The 17801-nt window shown below is 43.8% G+C and overlaps 1 protein-coding gene across 3 annotated transcripts in view; it reads right to left on the reverse strand.

Annotated features, from left to right (window-relative positions):
* The window catches only part of CSTPP1 (centriolar satellite-associated tubulin polyglutamylase complex regulator 1), a 199865-nt gene that overhangs the window by 20266 nt on the left and 161798 nt on the right, over positions 1 to 17801 (reverse strand). For all 3 annotated transcript variants that reach the window (XM_082628616.1, XM_082628617.1, XM_082628618.1), the window contains one exon: positions 2410 to 2494. In XM_082628616.1, coding sequence (XP_082484742.1) covers positions 2410 to 2494 — 85 coding nt within the window. The remainder of the gene's footprint in view (positions 1 to 2409; positions 2495 to 17801) is intronic.

Consider the following 17801-nt stretch of genomic DNA (forward strand, 5'->3'; position numbering starts at 1 on the left):
CTCAAGAATTTTGGCTCTAGTTGAATGTTCTTAACCGTCAGGAAAGCCTCCCAGTCCTTGGAGGATGGAGACAGAGATGCTATGGTGACCATTTAGGGATAAAATTACTTAACGACTCCCACTGCTGCAGGAGTGTGTGCGGTGGAGGGGATCTCTGGCTGGGCGCTGTCATGGAGTCTGTTTGCTCTTTGCTCTCCTGTTTCTGGCTCACACCTCATCTCTAATTTTGTAGCCAGTATCCTGAGGCTCACCTGGTGCCCTTCTGTTGTTGATACTGGCATCCCCATCATCCCCTCACATTCCCTGCTATTGACATGGACTGGTTACCTTGCTTCCTCTTCCTCAAATGGAAAGGTCTGAAGTTTCTATTGAACAGTAGGCCTCTTGAGGAGGAGGAGGTAAGCTTCTGACACAGCTAGGGGAATGCCACTCCAGAAGCCCCTTGGTATCAGTAATTGTACGATTCTGTGGATCTTAGAGGGTTCCATTCCTTCTAGTCTAATCTTGCCATGCTTACACACATCAGATTGTTTGGAAGGGTCTGGGAGATGGGTGGGGCAAATGCAAAAACGGGGCTGGTGGGGTTGAAAATCATACAGAAGGCTCACCCTCAGACTCGCCCGCTACCTTTCAGGAGTGGGACAGGAGGACGGAGGCTGCTGTGCAGTGACAGAAACCAAGGTGATGTGACACAAAGTGGTGACAGGCCGTGATCGGTACCCAAGGGCTCCACTTCTAAATCAAATGGCAAGCTCCTTGAGGGGCAGGAACTATATCTTATTCATCACTGTACCCCTAATATGCAGAATAGATCCTGGCACAAAATTGGCACTCAAGAAATATTTGATGAAAGGAAGTACTGAGACCTGCTACAACGTGGATGGACCTTGAAAACATAAGGCTAAATGAAAGAAACCAGTCACAAAGGACCACCATACATCATATGATTCCATTTATTTTAAATGTCTAGAATAGGCAAATTTATAGAGACAGAGTGTGGTTGTCTAGGGCTAGGGAGGATGGGGGGATTGGGGAGTAATGGCTAAGGGGTGCTGGATTTCTTGGTGGGGTAGTTAAAATGCTCTAAAATTGACTGTGGTGATGGATGTGAATATACAGTTGACTCTTGAACAACCTGGGTTTCAACTACACAGGTCCACTTATATGTGGATATTTTTCAATAGCAAATACGCAATCTGCGGTTGGTTGAACCCGCAGGTGCTGAACCCACGGATGCAGAGCCATGTATATGGAGGTACTGTGTATATGGAGAGCTGACTGTAAGTTATACTTGGATTTTCCACTGCACAGAGGGTCGGTGCCCCTAAGCCCCTCCCTGTTCACTAGTCAACTCTACTCTGTAAATATACTTGACTAATTGATTTAGGGAAGCTGGGCATTTAAAAAATTATTATTTAGATTTTACTTTTTTAGAACAGTTTTAGGTTCACAGTGAAATTCAGGGGAAGGTGCAGGCATTTCCCATATACCTTCTGCCTCCACACGTGCTCAGCCTCCCCCAGATCAACATCCCCCACCAATGGTACCTTTGTTACAATCGTTGAACCTACATTGACACATCATCACCCAAAGTCCACAGTTTAGATTTACGATTCACTCTTGGTGTTGTACATTCTATGGATCTGGACAAATGTCTAATGACACGTCTCTGTCGTGTCTGATATAATACAGAGTATTTTCCTAAAAATCCTCTGTTCTGGCATTTTTCAGAAAACAAGATTTTTGCTATACTTCCATTTGCTGCCTTAGCTCCGGTTTTCAGTTAAATAAGTAAAAGTTAACTGAGGCATAGCCCAACTACCTCATTTGGTTAAAAAATGTGAACGACAGTGAAACCAAACACAGAAATTAGAGGGTGCTAACTATTTCTACCAAGTCTTCCTGGTTCTGGACTAATCTTGAAAACCTTCTTTTAGCATAAGTAATACAATTTATCCCTCCCTCAGTTGGGCTTTATCACCTTCATGTTTTCCAGTCTCAAACTTCAACCCCCTTCATCACAAGTCGCTGTCAAACTTGCCCCATATTTTCTCAGAATGTCCTCTAGAGACATTTCTTTGTGTACGTGCCTGTGTGTGTGTGTGTGTTTGTGTGTGTGTGTGTGTGTGTGTGTGTGTTTGCCTCTTCATCTCACCACCTCCCAACTCTATCTGCAGACCATAAAACTCCCTGCAGAAACCACCAAAGATCATTTGGCTTCCTTTTGGAAATGCAGACAGTATTGTTTTGGGGGCAAATCCCAAATAGACCCCTCTCCAAATGCCAGTTTCTTCCCTATCAGTTTTATTCTCCCCTAATGGTATGTTTGTTTGTATACATTTCAGGTTTCTCTCAGAAGCCCGGGCCAAAGAGGCAGCTGAGTTGACTTCAAAAGCCCAGGAGACATACCTGGCTGCTTTCTGAGTGAGCTCCAGCGGGAAATCTGGGCACAGTAATTGCAGCAAGCAGTGATATTCCCTCATGGTCAGCAAATCTGGAGTGGAAATGGATAGGAACACATTAGGTCTCTGCATGTGAAGTCACTGCTGTCTTTTTGATCATTTCATGGGTTTCAGACCTACTCTCAGTAGAGCTGCTCTTTTAAAGGTGAGTCAGTGTTAAGGATGCATTAGCCACTAACCCCCCAAGGGTGAGATTTTAAGATCAATATTTCTACAAAGTTTTTCCTGGATGGGAGGCACCCAGCTACAACATTTTGGCCTAAGGAGCTTCACTGGTTTGAAAGATGGTCGGGTAAGAAGGGGGAATTAGAGGGGTAACTTTATTAGCCTTCTTATGTATGAAAATCCGCAAGAATGAGTCATTTCAGAGCTGGCTAAGTTTGCTGAAATTCTCTGGCATGGTAACATTCACCACAACATGCCCAAAGACCATCCACAGAATATCTGCAAGCAGTATTAAGGCAAATGCAGTCTCGCAATGTATGGAGGAGAAGAATAGAGCATAGCAACCCACAGACCTTCTTAGTCTGTCATCCAGTATTGTGCAGGCTGGCTCCTTTTGGATGCCTGCACACAAATCTGGTCATCCTATTATAGGAAGCCAAGACAAAGGTCCAAGATATACAATCTAGGCAACCAAGTGACTCCTGATAGACAGAAGCAGTGCTTTGGGAGAGATGAGCCAGGATGAGGCTCTGTGGCCCAGTAGATAAACCCAGAGAGGTAAATCTCAGGGGGGTTTATAGAACGCCAAGGGAGAGGAAATACACTGATGTTTAAAAGTTGTTTTGTTACTGCATGTCCCAAAGCCAAGAGATTTTAGATCAGTCAGGCAGCTGCAGTCCACAAGTATTCCATATACCAAAGCATTTCAAATATGGAACGACATGCTGATGGTAAAGCAAGATCAAGCAACCCAGAAGCCCTCCTAACTGGGAGCATGAGTGAGAGAAGGGAATCCAGAGGGCATGGCCACATTTGGGGAATGAAGATGATGATCACAGGCACTTGGTTTCTTTGGACCTAAGTTAGCTCAAGCCACAGGAATCCAGATCTCCTGTCCCTGATAGTTTGGTTGATGCTTTTCCAAGATAAAAACCCCAAATCCCCCGGGACAGGCCTGGGTTCCTACTACTTTTTCATCAAGGCTCAATTCAAGGTGGGGGCATAGAGTTAGACTAACCACACTGCCAAAGTCAGGGACACCAAAGCGACAGACTCAGCGTCAATGTAGGTCAAAGGATCAAGATGGCTTTTGTGGCCTTCGTCTTAGCCACAGTGGGGTGTGCACTTTCCTCTCCTCACTCGCCTGACCTAGGGCACAGCCTAGTAGGAGGTTTTGTTCTTCAAGGGAAGGAGTAATAGCCACTTGTGGGCTCGCAGACTTGGGGTGAGGGACAGGAAAGATGAAAGGGAGAAAAGCCACTGAATCTAATATGTTCCCACTTTATTCTCACTTCAAAACCCCCTGTATAGAGAGAAGTGAGTTCTGGCAGGAACTAAATAAAGGAAAGTTCTATCTTTGAATCATTAGTGCTTTTTTCCCTTTCTTTCTTAAAATTAATTAATTAATTAATCGATTTATTTTGGCTGCTCCCAGTCTTAGCAATGGCACACGGGATCTTTGTTGCGGCATGTGGGATCTTTAGTTGCAGCATGTGGGATCTTTAGTTGCGTCATGAGGGCTTCTTAGTTGCGGCATGCATGCGGGATCTTAGTTCCCTGACCACGGATTGAACCCAGGCCCCCTGCATTGGGAGCTTGGAGTCTTACCTACTGGACCACCAGGGAGTCCCCAATTAACGCTTTTCTAGGCTAAGATTTGGTGGATGGATCTGATACCATTCTTAGGGGGAGTCAAAGTATTTCACAGTTATTCATATTTATCCCCCAAATTATCTACAAGATATCCTTGGGAAGACAAACAGGGTAAAGGAAAGTGAGAAGCCAAGAGAGTTGTATGACCCCCTTATTCAATCAAGAAAGACAGTGCTGGAAATCGATCTCCTGGTTTCCAGACCCTCAGCTCTCTTTAGGTTCTTGATGATATTCTAACTCATGTGCTTCAAATACTTGCTTCCTAAGTGTAGAAGAATGATTTACAAAAATAATTTTGTACTTCTCCAATGCAACAACAGTTCTTGGAAATACTAAATACATCAGAAAAACAGAATACATCCTGTTCACCACTTCTGGAACTTGACTATTCCCAATGTAAAGTGAGGAAGATAGTCAGATAAAGAGATGAATGGGAAGTGCAGGCAAATAAACAACTTAGGCCAGTTTAATTGTGGAAGACAGCAGTTCTATTAAAGTAGAAGTAGGATAATATCAAGGCCAGATAATTTCAAGGGAGAGGCATCTGCCACTTGGAGACACTCCTGGGTTTGGGAGAATGGTGAGCACTAAGTGTTGTTCCAAAATCAGAACACTGATGAACAAATGGGAGCTGTCCTCCTCCTGTCCCCCTGGCTTGGGTTCAAATCTTGGCTCTGCAATTTCCCAGGTATGCAACCTTGAGCAAATTGCTCAGTCTCTCTAAATCTCAGTTTCTCACCCGTAAAATGGGAATGATGACACCTACCTTTCAGGGTTGAAGTCAAGATCAAAAAAGATGATGTCTATAAAGTACTCAGCAGAATGTCTAGAACATAGTAACACCAAACAACAGGAGCTATTTGGTTTTGTTTTTAAATCCTGGGGGCAAAGGCATGAGAGGAGGAAGGTGCTTCTTGCTGAGTGTAAATGCTTAAACCCCTTTAAATTTTTTCTGCCTTGAAAATTCAGTCAGATTGCTTGAGCCGAACCTGTTTCTGAATACTCTTCTGCAGTCTGCATTCATTTAATGCCGCCTCCGTTCCCAAGAAGCCAGCGGTCTCCCCAGCTCCAGAGGCTCACACTCAGGCATTGGTTAACCCTAAATGCTCCTGCCTATTTTGGGTCTTTTGGCTTTAAGAGATCTCCAAGATCTGCCTTCCAGGCAGCCCTTGGTGCTTCAGGAATAACAGTAGTGAGACTGACTAGTCACTGAGCTCTGTGCTCAGGCTTTGAATTAGCGTCACTTAACCTTCACAACAACCTTACAAAGTAGACTCTAGTATTCCCAGCCGCATTTCACAGACAAGGATGTGGAGGCGTAGAGAGATGAAATCAGCTGGTAAGTGAGGAGAGAAGGGTCCAGAGCCTGGGGGACAGGAAGGGGACTTGGCTTCCCAGAGCAAGATCCTAGGCTGGGGTCTAAGGGCTGGATGGGCTTGATAATGATAATACTACTAACAGTTAACATTTATTGAGCACTTACTATGGGCCAGACACTGCTCTTCCAAGGGTTTTACCTGTGCCATCTCATCTTATCTAATCTTCACTATGGTTATCCCCATTTCACAGACACAAAAACTCAGATCATGCTTAACTGCTGGAACTGGAATTCAAACTCTGGCAGTCTGGCTCCAAAGTTTACCCAACCAACATTTTCCGCACCTTGATCTTATCAACCGTAATGTGTGAAGGCTTAATAGCTTGTTCTCCTCCCCAAACAAACTGCAGGAACTAAATAGCTCCAGGTGAACTGGATCAAGGAGACAATTCAAGTGAATTGGGATTTTTTCATGTAAGAAATTAAGTCTGAAAGGTTCTAATTACTGTCAACAGGCAAGACTCCAGCACCACAGCCTTTGCTGAGCCGGAGGCCATGGGAAGGTGGGGGATGAGTACACCTGTGCTGGTGGCTACACAGCCATTTCTCATCCCCGCCCACCTGCCGGTGCTCTCCATCCTGACAGGTGCAGGGAAGGTAAGCGGTGTGTACCAACAGATGCCTTCTCTAAAGGAATCCCCCCACAATTAGGAAAGCTTCAGCCAGCACGTTCTGAAAGTTCAAAGGCAAAGACATGAGACGACTTTGGTATAAGACCAAAATCAGAACACTCCCCACAAATTGGTGCTTCTCTTTTTGTGGGTGGTCAGAGCTGTTAAATTTTCTTATTCTAAACCTTGTAATAGTCCCATTGACTGTGTGGCTCTGGACCAGAGGTTTCTACACCCTCAATCCTATCATCTCAGGAGGCAGCACAGTACAGCATTGTGGCTCATAGCATGGACTTTAGAGTTAGATTGCCTGGGTCCAAATCCAAGCTTTGCCACTGAGTTCAAATTACTGACCTTTAAGTGCTCTATGCCTCAGTTTCCCCATCTATAAAGTGGTTATAATGGTGGTACCAACATCATTCAGTTGTTGTGAGCTAATGTTAAGAACTAAGAGTAATAGCCCATCATAAGTGCCCTGTTAGTATCTGCTATCATTATTTTAGAAATAAAGAAACTAGGGTTTCTTTAAGGTTAATTACTTTTTCAAGGAGGCAGAACTAGTAAGAGGAGGGAGGACTGAGATTCAGACATACGCCTGTCTAGCTCCAAAGGTCCTGCAAGTTCTACTCTAGCAGGTGTGATCTGGCTGGTTAGTGGGGGACTTGACTTCTGATGATAGGATTGTTTATGCCAGGTGATTGACAAACTTTACATCTAAGTTAAAGACTTATTGGGTTGACCAAAAAGTTCGTTTGGGTTTTTCTGTAACAGTTTACAGAAAAACCCCGAACGAACTTTTTGGCCAAACCAATATCCAAGTTAAACACACAGATACCCTCCAGTTGGGCAGGGCAGTTGTGTTAGTGCGGAGCGCAGACTATGTAATCAGATGACCTGGCTTCAAAACCTGGCCTCCACCACTTACCACCAGTATGACTTGGACAAGTTAGACAATTTTTCTGAACCTTGGTTTCCTCTTAGAAATGTGACGAATCACAGTACCGACCTAATGTGATTGTTGTAAAAATCAAATGAGGTAATTTCTATACAAGGAGCTTGTCTGAAAAATTAGCAAAATGCTCAATAAATGGGAGAATTATTTAATAATTATTAACTGATTAAAACTTGAAGTCCTGAAATTAAGGCATCTTTGGCCTTAACTAAAGCCCTCAGCACAATGCCTGGCATATAGTAGTAAATATCTGTTGAAGGAATGATTGAATAAAAACATGCACCGCACAGTGACCCAGATGAAAATTCGGAGGGGCGAGTTTCTGGTCACTGTGTGAACACAGAGATGGGGGATCTCCAGGCACAGGAGGCATGACTATAAGTTTAGGGCGGTGTGAGGAGGTGCCGGGAGCTGTAAAGTGCTGAAAGTGGAAAACGTCCTGGTTGGTAGTTACCACAGCTCTCAGTGAACTCAATACATTATGGAAGGTGTAACTACATTCCATGGCCTTGCTGACCCCTAGCACTTTCTTATCAAGTGCTCAATCCAATCAACTCGAGTATTTATTTTCATTGGAATAGATCACCAATTTTACCGTGAAAATCAGAAGCCGCTTAGGGTTTACTTCTTAGTGATTCACTTTACTACTGTTACAACTCTAGCTGGAGTTTTGAATACTGGAGTTTTCAAGATAACCAACCCCTGACTCAAAGTATTCTTTTCGGGCTTCCCTGATGGCGCAGTGGTTGAGAGTCCGCCTGCCGATGCAGGGGACACGGGTTCGTGCCCCGGTCCGGGAGGATCCCACGTGCCGCGGAGCGGCTGGGCCTGTGAGCCATGGCCGCTGGGCCTGTGCGTCTGGAGCTTGTGCTCCGCAACGGGAGAGGCCACAACAGTGAGAGGCCCGCATACCGCAAAAAAAAAAAAAAAAAAAAAAAAAAGTATTCTTTTCTTGGCTAGCCCTACTCTAATCCTAGAGAGTGATGGATGAGGTTATTTTGGCTAAGTAAACTAATCTCGTCACAAATTACTGAGGCCCAGTATATTCAAGGGCTAACTCGTTCTCACTTCCTCCTTTCTTGGAAAAGAAGGATTGAAGACCTTCTCTTATCTTTTCTACATCTGGTCTGCCTTCTTGCTGTGGAAATTCTGGTCTCTGAAGCTCTGTGGGGGTAGCCTAGTCATCTCTACATCCTCCTCTCAGACCACCACGTGTGTCCACACATTTGCTCAGAAGAACTGCGGCAGTGTGTGGTTGAAGATTCAGATGCTTCCTGCTCTCCCTAGGAAATGGTGCCTTTTCCAGGGTCAGAGTGGTGTCACTAAAAGAGACCAGTGGAGGAGTGCCAGGTGGAAGGAATGAGGGTCATACCTTTGTTCCTTACTCAGAGAAGCCTTCCCCAAAGCCTGAATCAATGGTTTTTACCCCCAAAACTCTGGAGGATGAACTGGGGTTTAGTCTGAGTTCATTTGCATGACTGCCTTCATGCTGAGGGCTGAGTGAGCTAGTGCTGAGACTGGAGCTGGAGATAATGAAATGCTACCAAGCCACGGAGAATCCCAGAGGACTGAACAACCTCTAGTTGGCTGGCTGCATCATCTCAGTAGGAACTACCACAGAGGCCAGAGAACACCACAGCCCATGAGTGGACTCTCCAATTTTCAGCTGCAATTGTTTTTATATTCTTTTATGCAGAGGTTGTGAAGGCTCATTCCAAATGACACTCACCCCCAGCCAGGCTGCTCTGCCAAGAGATGCTCGGAAGGACATGGATAATTCAGGGCATGACCATACCACCCCTTCCTTTCCCCAGGGCATTGAGGCTTTGGTACCAGTCCACAGCTGAGTAAATATCTCAGTGCTACTCTGCAAGGAGGGGAAGGGAGAGAGGGAGAGTTGGGGGAGGGGAGAGGAAGGAGGCAGACATCTGACAGTTTCACTCCCCACGTGGCACTTTGTACCAAAGTCACAGGAAGATTGCTCACATCCTAGGGCCATGTTCCTGTCAAGCAAAACCCCAGAAGAAGAGCAGACTGTGTTCTTAAATTTTATCTTCTTTGACAGCACTGTTGTTTTATATTGTAAATGGAGGAAAATGATAATTAGTTTACTGAAAGGGAAATGATTTTATAAAAGGAATGAGAAGCAATGGCTTCCAATGACACCTGTGGGGCCATTATTAACACTATCCTTTGCCAACTCATTACTCCCCAGAGTATGTGTAGTGTGTTCAAACAGGGGCAGAAAGCCAGACTCTTTAGTTTTTATATTTGATTATGACTAAGCCCAACATCAAGTGACTATTACTTTTTGACCAGTATATATGTTCTAGGCAAAGTACTAAATCAGATAGAATAACAATTTCATGGCAATTTTTAGAATGAATAAAAGAAACTTCCCAGGAACTGTTTATATTATACAAAGGTTTAAAGAAATGTGAGCATTTCTAATCAGGGTCTGAAAACTCTTCCCCAGGGATTGTGTGTGGCACATAATGGCAATCCGATCAGGTTTTGGGGCTAACCATGGCCATCTCTAGCCACCACTGTGGGACTGAACCAGTGGGCTGGGCTGATATGTAAGAACCCTCTATACTGTGTATACACCTTGGGGTGTTACCCTCTCTTCTGTACATCCTGATAGGCTCCTGAGAGTTGGAGGACCAAGGCAAGGCTTGGTTCTGGGGGGAGGCACTGTCTTAGATAGCTTTGATAACATGAAACACAACAGGCTGCACATGCCCAGGGTGGGAAGCCACGTGGCATTATGGAAGGAGGCCCCAGCCAGGAAGAAAGAGTCTCTCTCCAGTAGCAACAGGGCTAGCTACTCTGGCACAGGCACACAGTCTCCTGACAGTTTACAGAGGAATGGAGGCAGCTTTGGACACTAAAATGTAGAGCAGGATCTTGGCACCATAAGCTCCCAAAGGGCCCAGCAGCCCAGCGAGGGAGTTATTTCAAGCCTAGCATTGTACTACCATTTGCACTCTAATCCAGAGACCAACTAGTCCAGCCCTATCAGGTGTTGCTCCTTCACATTTCTGTCTGGGAATGGGAGGATAGGGTGTGCCCTTTGAAGCAGAGATTTCAGAGCTAAGGTGTAAATTTTTATCCAGGAAGAAGCAGGTGCTGCCATAACCTCCTGTGACCTGCTCCTGTTTTTAACTGAACAGAAACGGTCAAACAGGCACAAGAGCCGGACAATGAACTTCATTTCCCCCTCACGGGAAGTAAAAGTGAGAGGAAAATCCTGCCCTCTCAGTGGTGGTGTATCTGGAATACCTCACTCAATTTTTGAAACAGAGGTAGCATTTTAAAAAGAACTTGGTCTGAGTTCTGCAAAGAACTAATTACATGATACTGGCCACAGGTTTTCTGGACCTCCATTTTCTCACCTATAAAATAAGGATGTCGTGGTACGTGAGGGCTGAACAAAATTTTTGAACGGTATACTTTTTGGAAGGTTTTTTTTTTTTTTTGCTGTACCGCATGGCATGCAGGATCTTAGTTCCCCGACCATGGATAGAACCCGGCCTCCCTGCAGTGGAAGCATGGATTCTTAACCACTGGACCGCCAGAGAAGTCCCTAAACAGATATACTTTATAAAAATGGAAATTTTATAAGGAACCTTAATGTATAACATAGATAAAAACAAACCTCTTCTTACCCAACTTTGTCCTCAATAGCCTTCTCCGAGGCTAGAGGTGTGGGGATGAGGAGGCTGCGGGAGAAGGCCTGAGGCACTGCTTTAAACTCTGGGCTCTATAGAGGGCTGTTTAAAAACCACTGGCCCGGGACTTCCCTGGTGGCGCAGTGGTTAAGAATCTGCCTGCCAACTCAGGGGACACGGGGTCGATCCCTGTTCCGGGAAGATCCCACATGCCGTGGAGCAACTAAGCCCGTGCGACACAACTACTGAGCCCACGTGCCACAACTACTGAAGTCCGTGTGCCTAGAGCCTGTGCTCTGCAACAAGAGAAGCCACTGCAATGAGAAGCCCGCGCACCGCAATGAGGAGTAGTCCCTGCTCGCCGCAACTAGAGGAAGCCCATGCACAGCAACGAAGACCCAACGCAGCCAAAAATAAATAATCAATAAATTAATAAATAAATAAATTTATAAAAAACAAACAAACAATCCACCTGCCAATGAAGGGGACACAGGTTTGATCCCTGGTCTGGGAAGATCCCACATGCCGCGGAGCAACTAAGCCCATGCACCACAACTACTGAGCCTGTGCTCTAGAGCCCGCGAACCACAACTGCTGAGTCTGAGCGTGCTGCAACTACTGAAGTCCGCGTGCCTGGAGCCCGCGCACCACAGTGAAGAGCAGCCCCCACTTGCCACAACTAAAGTCCACGCGCAGCAACGAAGACGCAACGTGGCCAAAAAAAAAAAAAAGAAAACCCCACTGGCCCTGACCCCTAAGTGGGTCTTATATAGTGCCTCACTAAGAGTGCAGGCTCCTGAACCAGCCGACGAGGATCTAAATCCTGGTTCTTAAACTAGCCATGTGGCATTGAGCAAGCCAATTAGAAATGAAAGTGAATAATAATCATCATCACATGAATATGAATAAAGATGATACTAATACTAATCATGAAGAGTTTTTGAGAGGATTAAAAGAGACGATTAAAAAAAAGAGAGAGAGGGCTTCCCTGGTGGCGCAGTGGTTGGGTGTCCGCCTGCCGATGCAGGGGACACGGGTTCGTGCCTCGGTCCGGGAAGATCCCACCTGCCGCGGAGCGGCTGGGCCCGTGAGCCATGGCCGCTGAGCCTGCGCCATGGTCGCTGAGCATACGCGTGCGGAGCCTGTGCTCCACAACGGGAGAGGCCACAACAGTGAGAGGCCCGCATACGGCAAAAAAAAAAAAAAAAGAGAGAGGTAGTAAACTTAAAGTGCTAGAATATGGCACAGGGCAAGCATTCAATAAAGAGTACCTACTCTTGTTATTACTCTCCCGTGTTTGAGGCACACAGGTGGGTGGCACCTGCATAACAAAAGGCACAGTTCATGGAAGTTCTCCAGCTCCAGCCAGTGGGTGGCTAGAATAATCTTATTCCTTATCTCGTAATTATTTTATCTTGCTTCCTTTGTTCTTATTGACAAGTGAATAACAGACTTCCTGCCTGAAGGCAGGTGTACACCACCTTCCTTGAGAGTCAGTGCACTGCCAATCCTCTCTTCTCACTATTAAAAGTAATGATGAGTCATATTTATAAAGAGACTGTACAATTATGCAAACTGTTTTCATATGCATTATCACTTTTGATTTCCATAAGAAGCTTGTGGGGCGGAGAGAGGAAAATGGGAATAAAAATATTCCCATTTTTATATAGGCAAGGAAAATGAGCCTCAGTAAGGGATAAAATCACCAAGTAAATGTTAGAGCCAGGATCAGATCAAGCCTTCCCATTCCAGGGCAAGGCCTCTTTCTATTACACAGGCCAGTTCCCTGTGATGTCTTTTTCTTTCTTGCCATATGGTCCCTGGGACCCTGGGAACTCAGCCTGCTTTTATTTCTTCTATGGATGAAAAACACCTAGCATAGCAAACTCCATAGTGAGAATGCAGTAAATGTTAGCTGCAATGCTATTATTATCATTATTGTTTACTACTGAAATCTGCCACCAGCTATTCCACCTCTTTCTATCATCTTTCTCCTAGGCTGACTCCAGTGTCAGATGTAGTCTATCTGGCTCCCAGCTTCCTTTTTGCCGTCCAAACAAACTGACAGAGGCTTTCTATTTTTGGTGACTTGTTGCTAATCTCTATAAGAAAATAGAGAAGGGATAACAAAAACAATAAACACTTAAAGTCATTATTAGCCTGTATCTGCAATGTTAACAGGACCAGACACAGATTAGCAAGAGAAAAGTATATTTAACGTACATAAAAAATACTTCCAACTATCTTTTTCCTTTCCAGTTTAAAATGAGGCTGATAGTTGGCATGGAGTTTCATAAGCTATCAGCAAAACTGTCTGATGAGGACTTGTCTGAGAAAGCAAGCCACAGAAAACAAAAACCAATCAAAGTTATTATTTCTCTGGGCTTTCCACTGTCCAAAGTAGACATAGAATAAATAAGAAGTGGAACAGATTATGCATTTGTTTTGCTTCAAATGCATTTTCCTTCTCTTCTAAATAAACATAATAAGAAGCAGTGGCTAACAGAGTTACTCACTGAGGGTGAGCTGAACCAAGACAGACTAAAAATAAAAAACAATCTAAGTTCCCTGGTCCTCAGTGATTGTGCGAGTATGGGAAGGCTGTTGCCAGCATGTAGGCGTATTTATAAAGACCACAGCCTGTTCTCTTGTCAGAATCCACTAACTTCCACCAATGATGATGGATTTATGGCTACCCATCAACTAAAAAAATAGACTTCAGAAACAAAAAACAGCAGGAGCCAGATAGAGGGTTGGATGTAGATAACACATACATTTCTTCAGATGAATCCACCTTTGTCTTTCCTGCTGTCTTCTGTCGTTTGTGGGCATATATAACGTAACATATCTATAATTATATGTATATGTGTGGGTAAGAGAAAGAGGCAGCTAGAGACAGACAGTGTCTGACTTTTTTGGGACTGGATGGGAAAGGAAATTGATGTTAGCAGTTTCTGTTCCTTAAAGCCATTGGCTTTGTTTTTCAAAGTACGGTTTTCCTGGTAACAGACTCTTTGCCTGTAATGTGAGTGAATCACTCATCTTACTTTAATGAAAATGTGAACCAAATGCTGGTGGTTCTCCATCCTGGGAAATGACACAATGGTTAGGCTTTCTCAACCTGGATGCTTATCTTTCAGTGGGACTGGCAGGCATACAAAAGGAAAGGAAAAAGATAAAAAATACTCCAGTGACATCAAAGGATAAACCTACCCAATTTCTTTTAGGCATAAGTATTCTAGAAGACAAAGTCTGGTCTCACTCACCGGAGTTTGGAGAAGGTACTTGGTTTGCCCATTGATGGGTGGCCTTCAACTGGGCACCAGCTCTTTATGCCTCAGTTTCTTCCTCTGTCATGCCTCACATACAAATGATCGGGGTCGATTAGACTAAGTTAAATATATTTTAAAGTATGTAAGACTTATACCTTTTGAATTTTGTCATGTTCATGTATAACCCATTTAAAAAATTAAGAAGACAAAAGTATGAGCAGTGGGAAGACATCAACGGGTCTTGAAAAAGCAAGACCGTTCAGAACTATAGAAAAATTGCAAATTTTTTGTCTCAATAATCCTCAGGGTTCTATTTGGGTCTAACATTCTAGGATTCTTTAATTGTAATTCTCTGTGGTTAAGGCAGTAGCCTAAAGAACAGGTAGGACATAATTTGCATCTAGGTAGCACATAACTTGCTATAAGAGTGGGGATGCTATGAAACCCATGTTATTGTCTGCTAGTGCAGTACACATAATAACTAAGGACATGAGATTTGGAATTAAGACAGGCCTGGGTTCAAAATGCCTCTGTTGGGACTTCCCGGGTGGCACAGTGGTTAAGAATCCGCCTGCCAATGCAGGGGACACGGGTTTGAGCCCTGATCCGGGAAGATCCCACATGCCGTGGAACAACTAAGCCCGTGAGCCACAACTACTGAGCCTGTGCTCTAGAGCCCGTGAGCCACAACTACTGAGCCTGCATGCCACAACTACTGAAGCCTGTGCGCTCTAGGGCCTGCATGCTGCAACTACTGAAGCCCGAGCACCTAGAGCCCATGTTCCACAACAAGAGAAGCCACCACAATGAGAAGTCTGCATACCGCAACAAAGAGTAGCCCCCGCTCGCGGCAACTAGAGAAAGCCCGAACGAAGCAACGCAACTAGAGAAAAGACTCAATGCAGCCAAAAATAAATAAAATTAAATTTAAAAAAAAAGCAAGCAAGCAGGCCAGCCAGCCACCCAGCCAGCAAGCAAGAAGATGCAGCCAGTCAACTCTGCATCTTCCTTCAGAAACATATTTCCATGTCCCTCATTCTCAGTGGCTCTATCTGCCCTCTCTAAATCACCTTGTTTTGTCCATAATGAAAAGAGTTTGAAAAGCTGATAATCATCTTTTAAAATCCTTTACAGGCTTCTGGATCTTATTATGATGTCCCTTGGCCCTTCCTTATATCAATACATGCTCACAGTTCGGGCCCAAAGGGGGCACAATAAGATTATACATCCCTTCAAATGAGGGCAGGGGTGGGGGGAAAACACCTATCAAAGTCAGGGCTAAAACTGATTAGTTACAATGCTAATCAGACTTCATTTTTCTTTAGTCATAGTTATTGATGGTTTTCCTTCCTTTCTACAACCTAAGGCGATTCTCTGTTTCCTCCTGGGAACAGTGTGCCTGAGCAGAAGGGAAGGCTCAGAGACTTGGAACCCTGCCTTGGCTCTGCTGGACTACCTCACTTGAGCAGGCTATTTACGCTTTAGGCCTCAGTTTCTTTATCTGTAAAATGGAGATAACAATCAGTTACCTACTTGACAGCAAAAGGCCAGATCTATGATCCTGTGATTCCCAAGGCTCTTTCAAGTTATGGAGCTACAAAATGGACTAACTTCCAATGCTGAGAACAATGAAAATGGATTTTCCAGGTGTCTGTACCCTACACAGTAATACCTAACGTATTTAAAACTTAACTAATAGGCAATCTCAAATATCTAAATGCCAATAAGCCTCTAAGTAGGCAAGACAGATGTCACAAAGTTCGCACACTAAAGCTTATGTGGTTAACTTACAGGCTTCTGAGAAATGTCCTGATCATGCTCACAGTTTTAATAAGCTTGGCCATCTAGCTTCTAAACCCAATACAGACTAGACAAAATAACCTAGGAGAGGAAAAGGAACTATAAAAGGCACGTGCAAGGACAGCAATGAGAAATTAGGCATTAACAGCATGATAGAAACATGATAGAGAAGGAGGAAAAAATATTTAAAATACAATTGATGCTTTTAGGGTACACTTCAATAAGCTCTGACGGCAGCAGTGTTTTCCGGCACAACATAATTTATAAGTATATACTTAGATGCCAAGATAAGTTCTATTTAAGAATGCAGGGAACAGTATTTTATACCTATATCTATATATAGATATATATAAATATATTTTGAAAAGATTTCCATGTACATTACAAACAACAAAAATTTTTGGTACTCTAAGTATAAAACAGTAGGCTGTAAAACTGTAACTCTTCTTCTGAGTTTTTCTATGTTTACTGTTTCTGAGCCATTTATTTATCCTGGTGCTGGTTATTTGTTTTTAAGCTACCTTCCTGAGTCCTATACACCCATTACCTCATTTAATCCCTCATAACAGTCCTATTAGGTAAATATTGTTGTTTTCATTTTACTTGCAGATGCAGGGAGGTTAAGTCATTTGCCATTCAGGCCTTGAACCATGGGTCTGCCTGACTCTAAAGCATGTGCTTTTAAGTATTCCATGATTTATTAATGATATATGTGTCTGTTTGCCCCATTATCACCAAAAGATTGAATCTTGAGAGTGAGGACTTTTATGTGCCACAGGGACTGGTACATAGTGGGCACTTAGAAAATGTTCCATGGACTTTCTCTGTGCCTCCTTACATAGATCCCAAGCCCTTAAAGGCAACATAGTATATCCCAATGTATCTCCAAGGATGGTTCATAGATCATCTATATCCCAGACCTACAGAATCTGAATCAGAATCCTCAGGGTTAGGATGTGTGAATGTGCACTTAAACAAATAGCTCAGGTGACTTTTATGTATATCAAAGTTTGATGGGACTTCCCTGGTGCTCCAGTGGTTAGGACTCCATGCTTCCAATGCAGGGGGTGCGGGTTCCATCCCTGTTCCGGGAACTAAGATTCCACATGCTGCTTGGCATGGCCAAAAAATTAAAAGAAAAAGTTTTTGAGAACTATTGACCTAGTGCTTGAAAGCACATTCTTTGGAGTTACTCAATCCTGGCTTCAGATCCCAGCTCCACTACTTAATAGCTGAGTGATGTGGGGCAAATTAGTTACTTAAATTCTTTGAGCTTCAATTCCATCATCTTTAAAATGGAAACAACTGAAACACCTACCTCACATGGTTCTTGAAGGGACGAAGTTCACCAGGAATTATAGAACATCTATTGTGTGCCAGATACTCTGCTCTTTAAGGTGCTTGGGATGTATTAGGGAACAAATAGACAAGTTCTTTGCCCTCCTGAAGCTTACCTTATATTGGAGAAGACAGATAAACAAAATAATTAACTATAGAGTAAGTTATTGATAAGTTTAACGGAAAAAATAGAATAGAGCCAGTCGAATAGGGAGTGTGAGATAGTAGTGGTGGCATCCTTTTATAGAAAGGAGTCTAGTTCAGTTTCACGAAGAAGGTGATGCCTAAGCAAAGACTTGAAGAAAGTTAAAAAGTAACCTAGGCAGACATCTGAGGGAAAAGCAGTCCAGGCAGAGGGAATAGCCAATGCAAAGGCTATATGGAGGGAACATACCTATTGGGTAAGAAGTACAGCATAGAAGCCAGTGTAGCTACAGCCAAGAAAACAAGAGGGAAAGGACTAAGGAATAGGGTTGGAGAAATAACTGGGACCAGTTCA

Source organism: Mesoplodon mirus (assembly GCF_964341445.2).
Source record: "Mesoplodon mirus genome assembly, chromosome: 7".
In the NCBI taxonomy this organism is placed as follows: Eukaryota; Metazoa; Chordata; class Mammalia; order Artiodactyla; family Ziphiidae; genus Mesoplodon; species Mesoplodon mirus.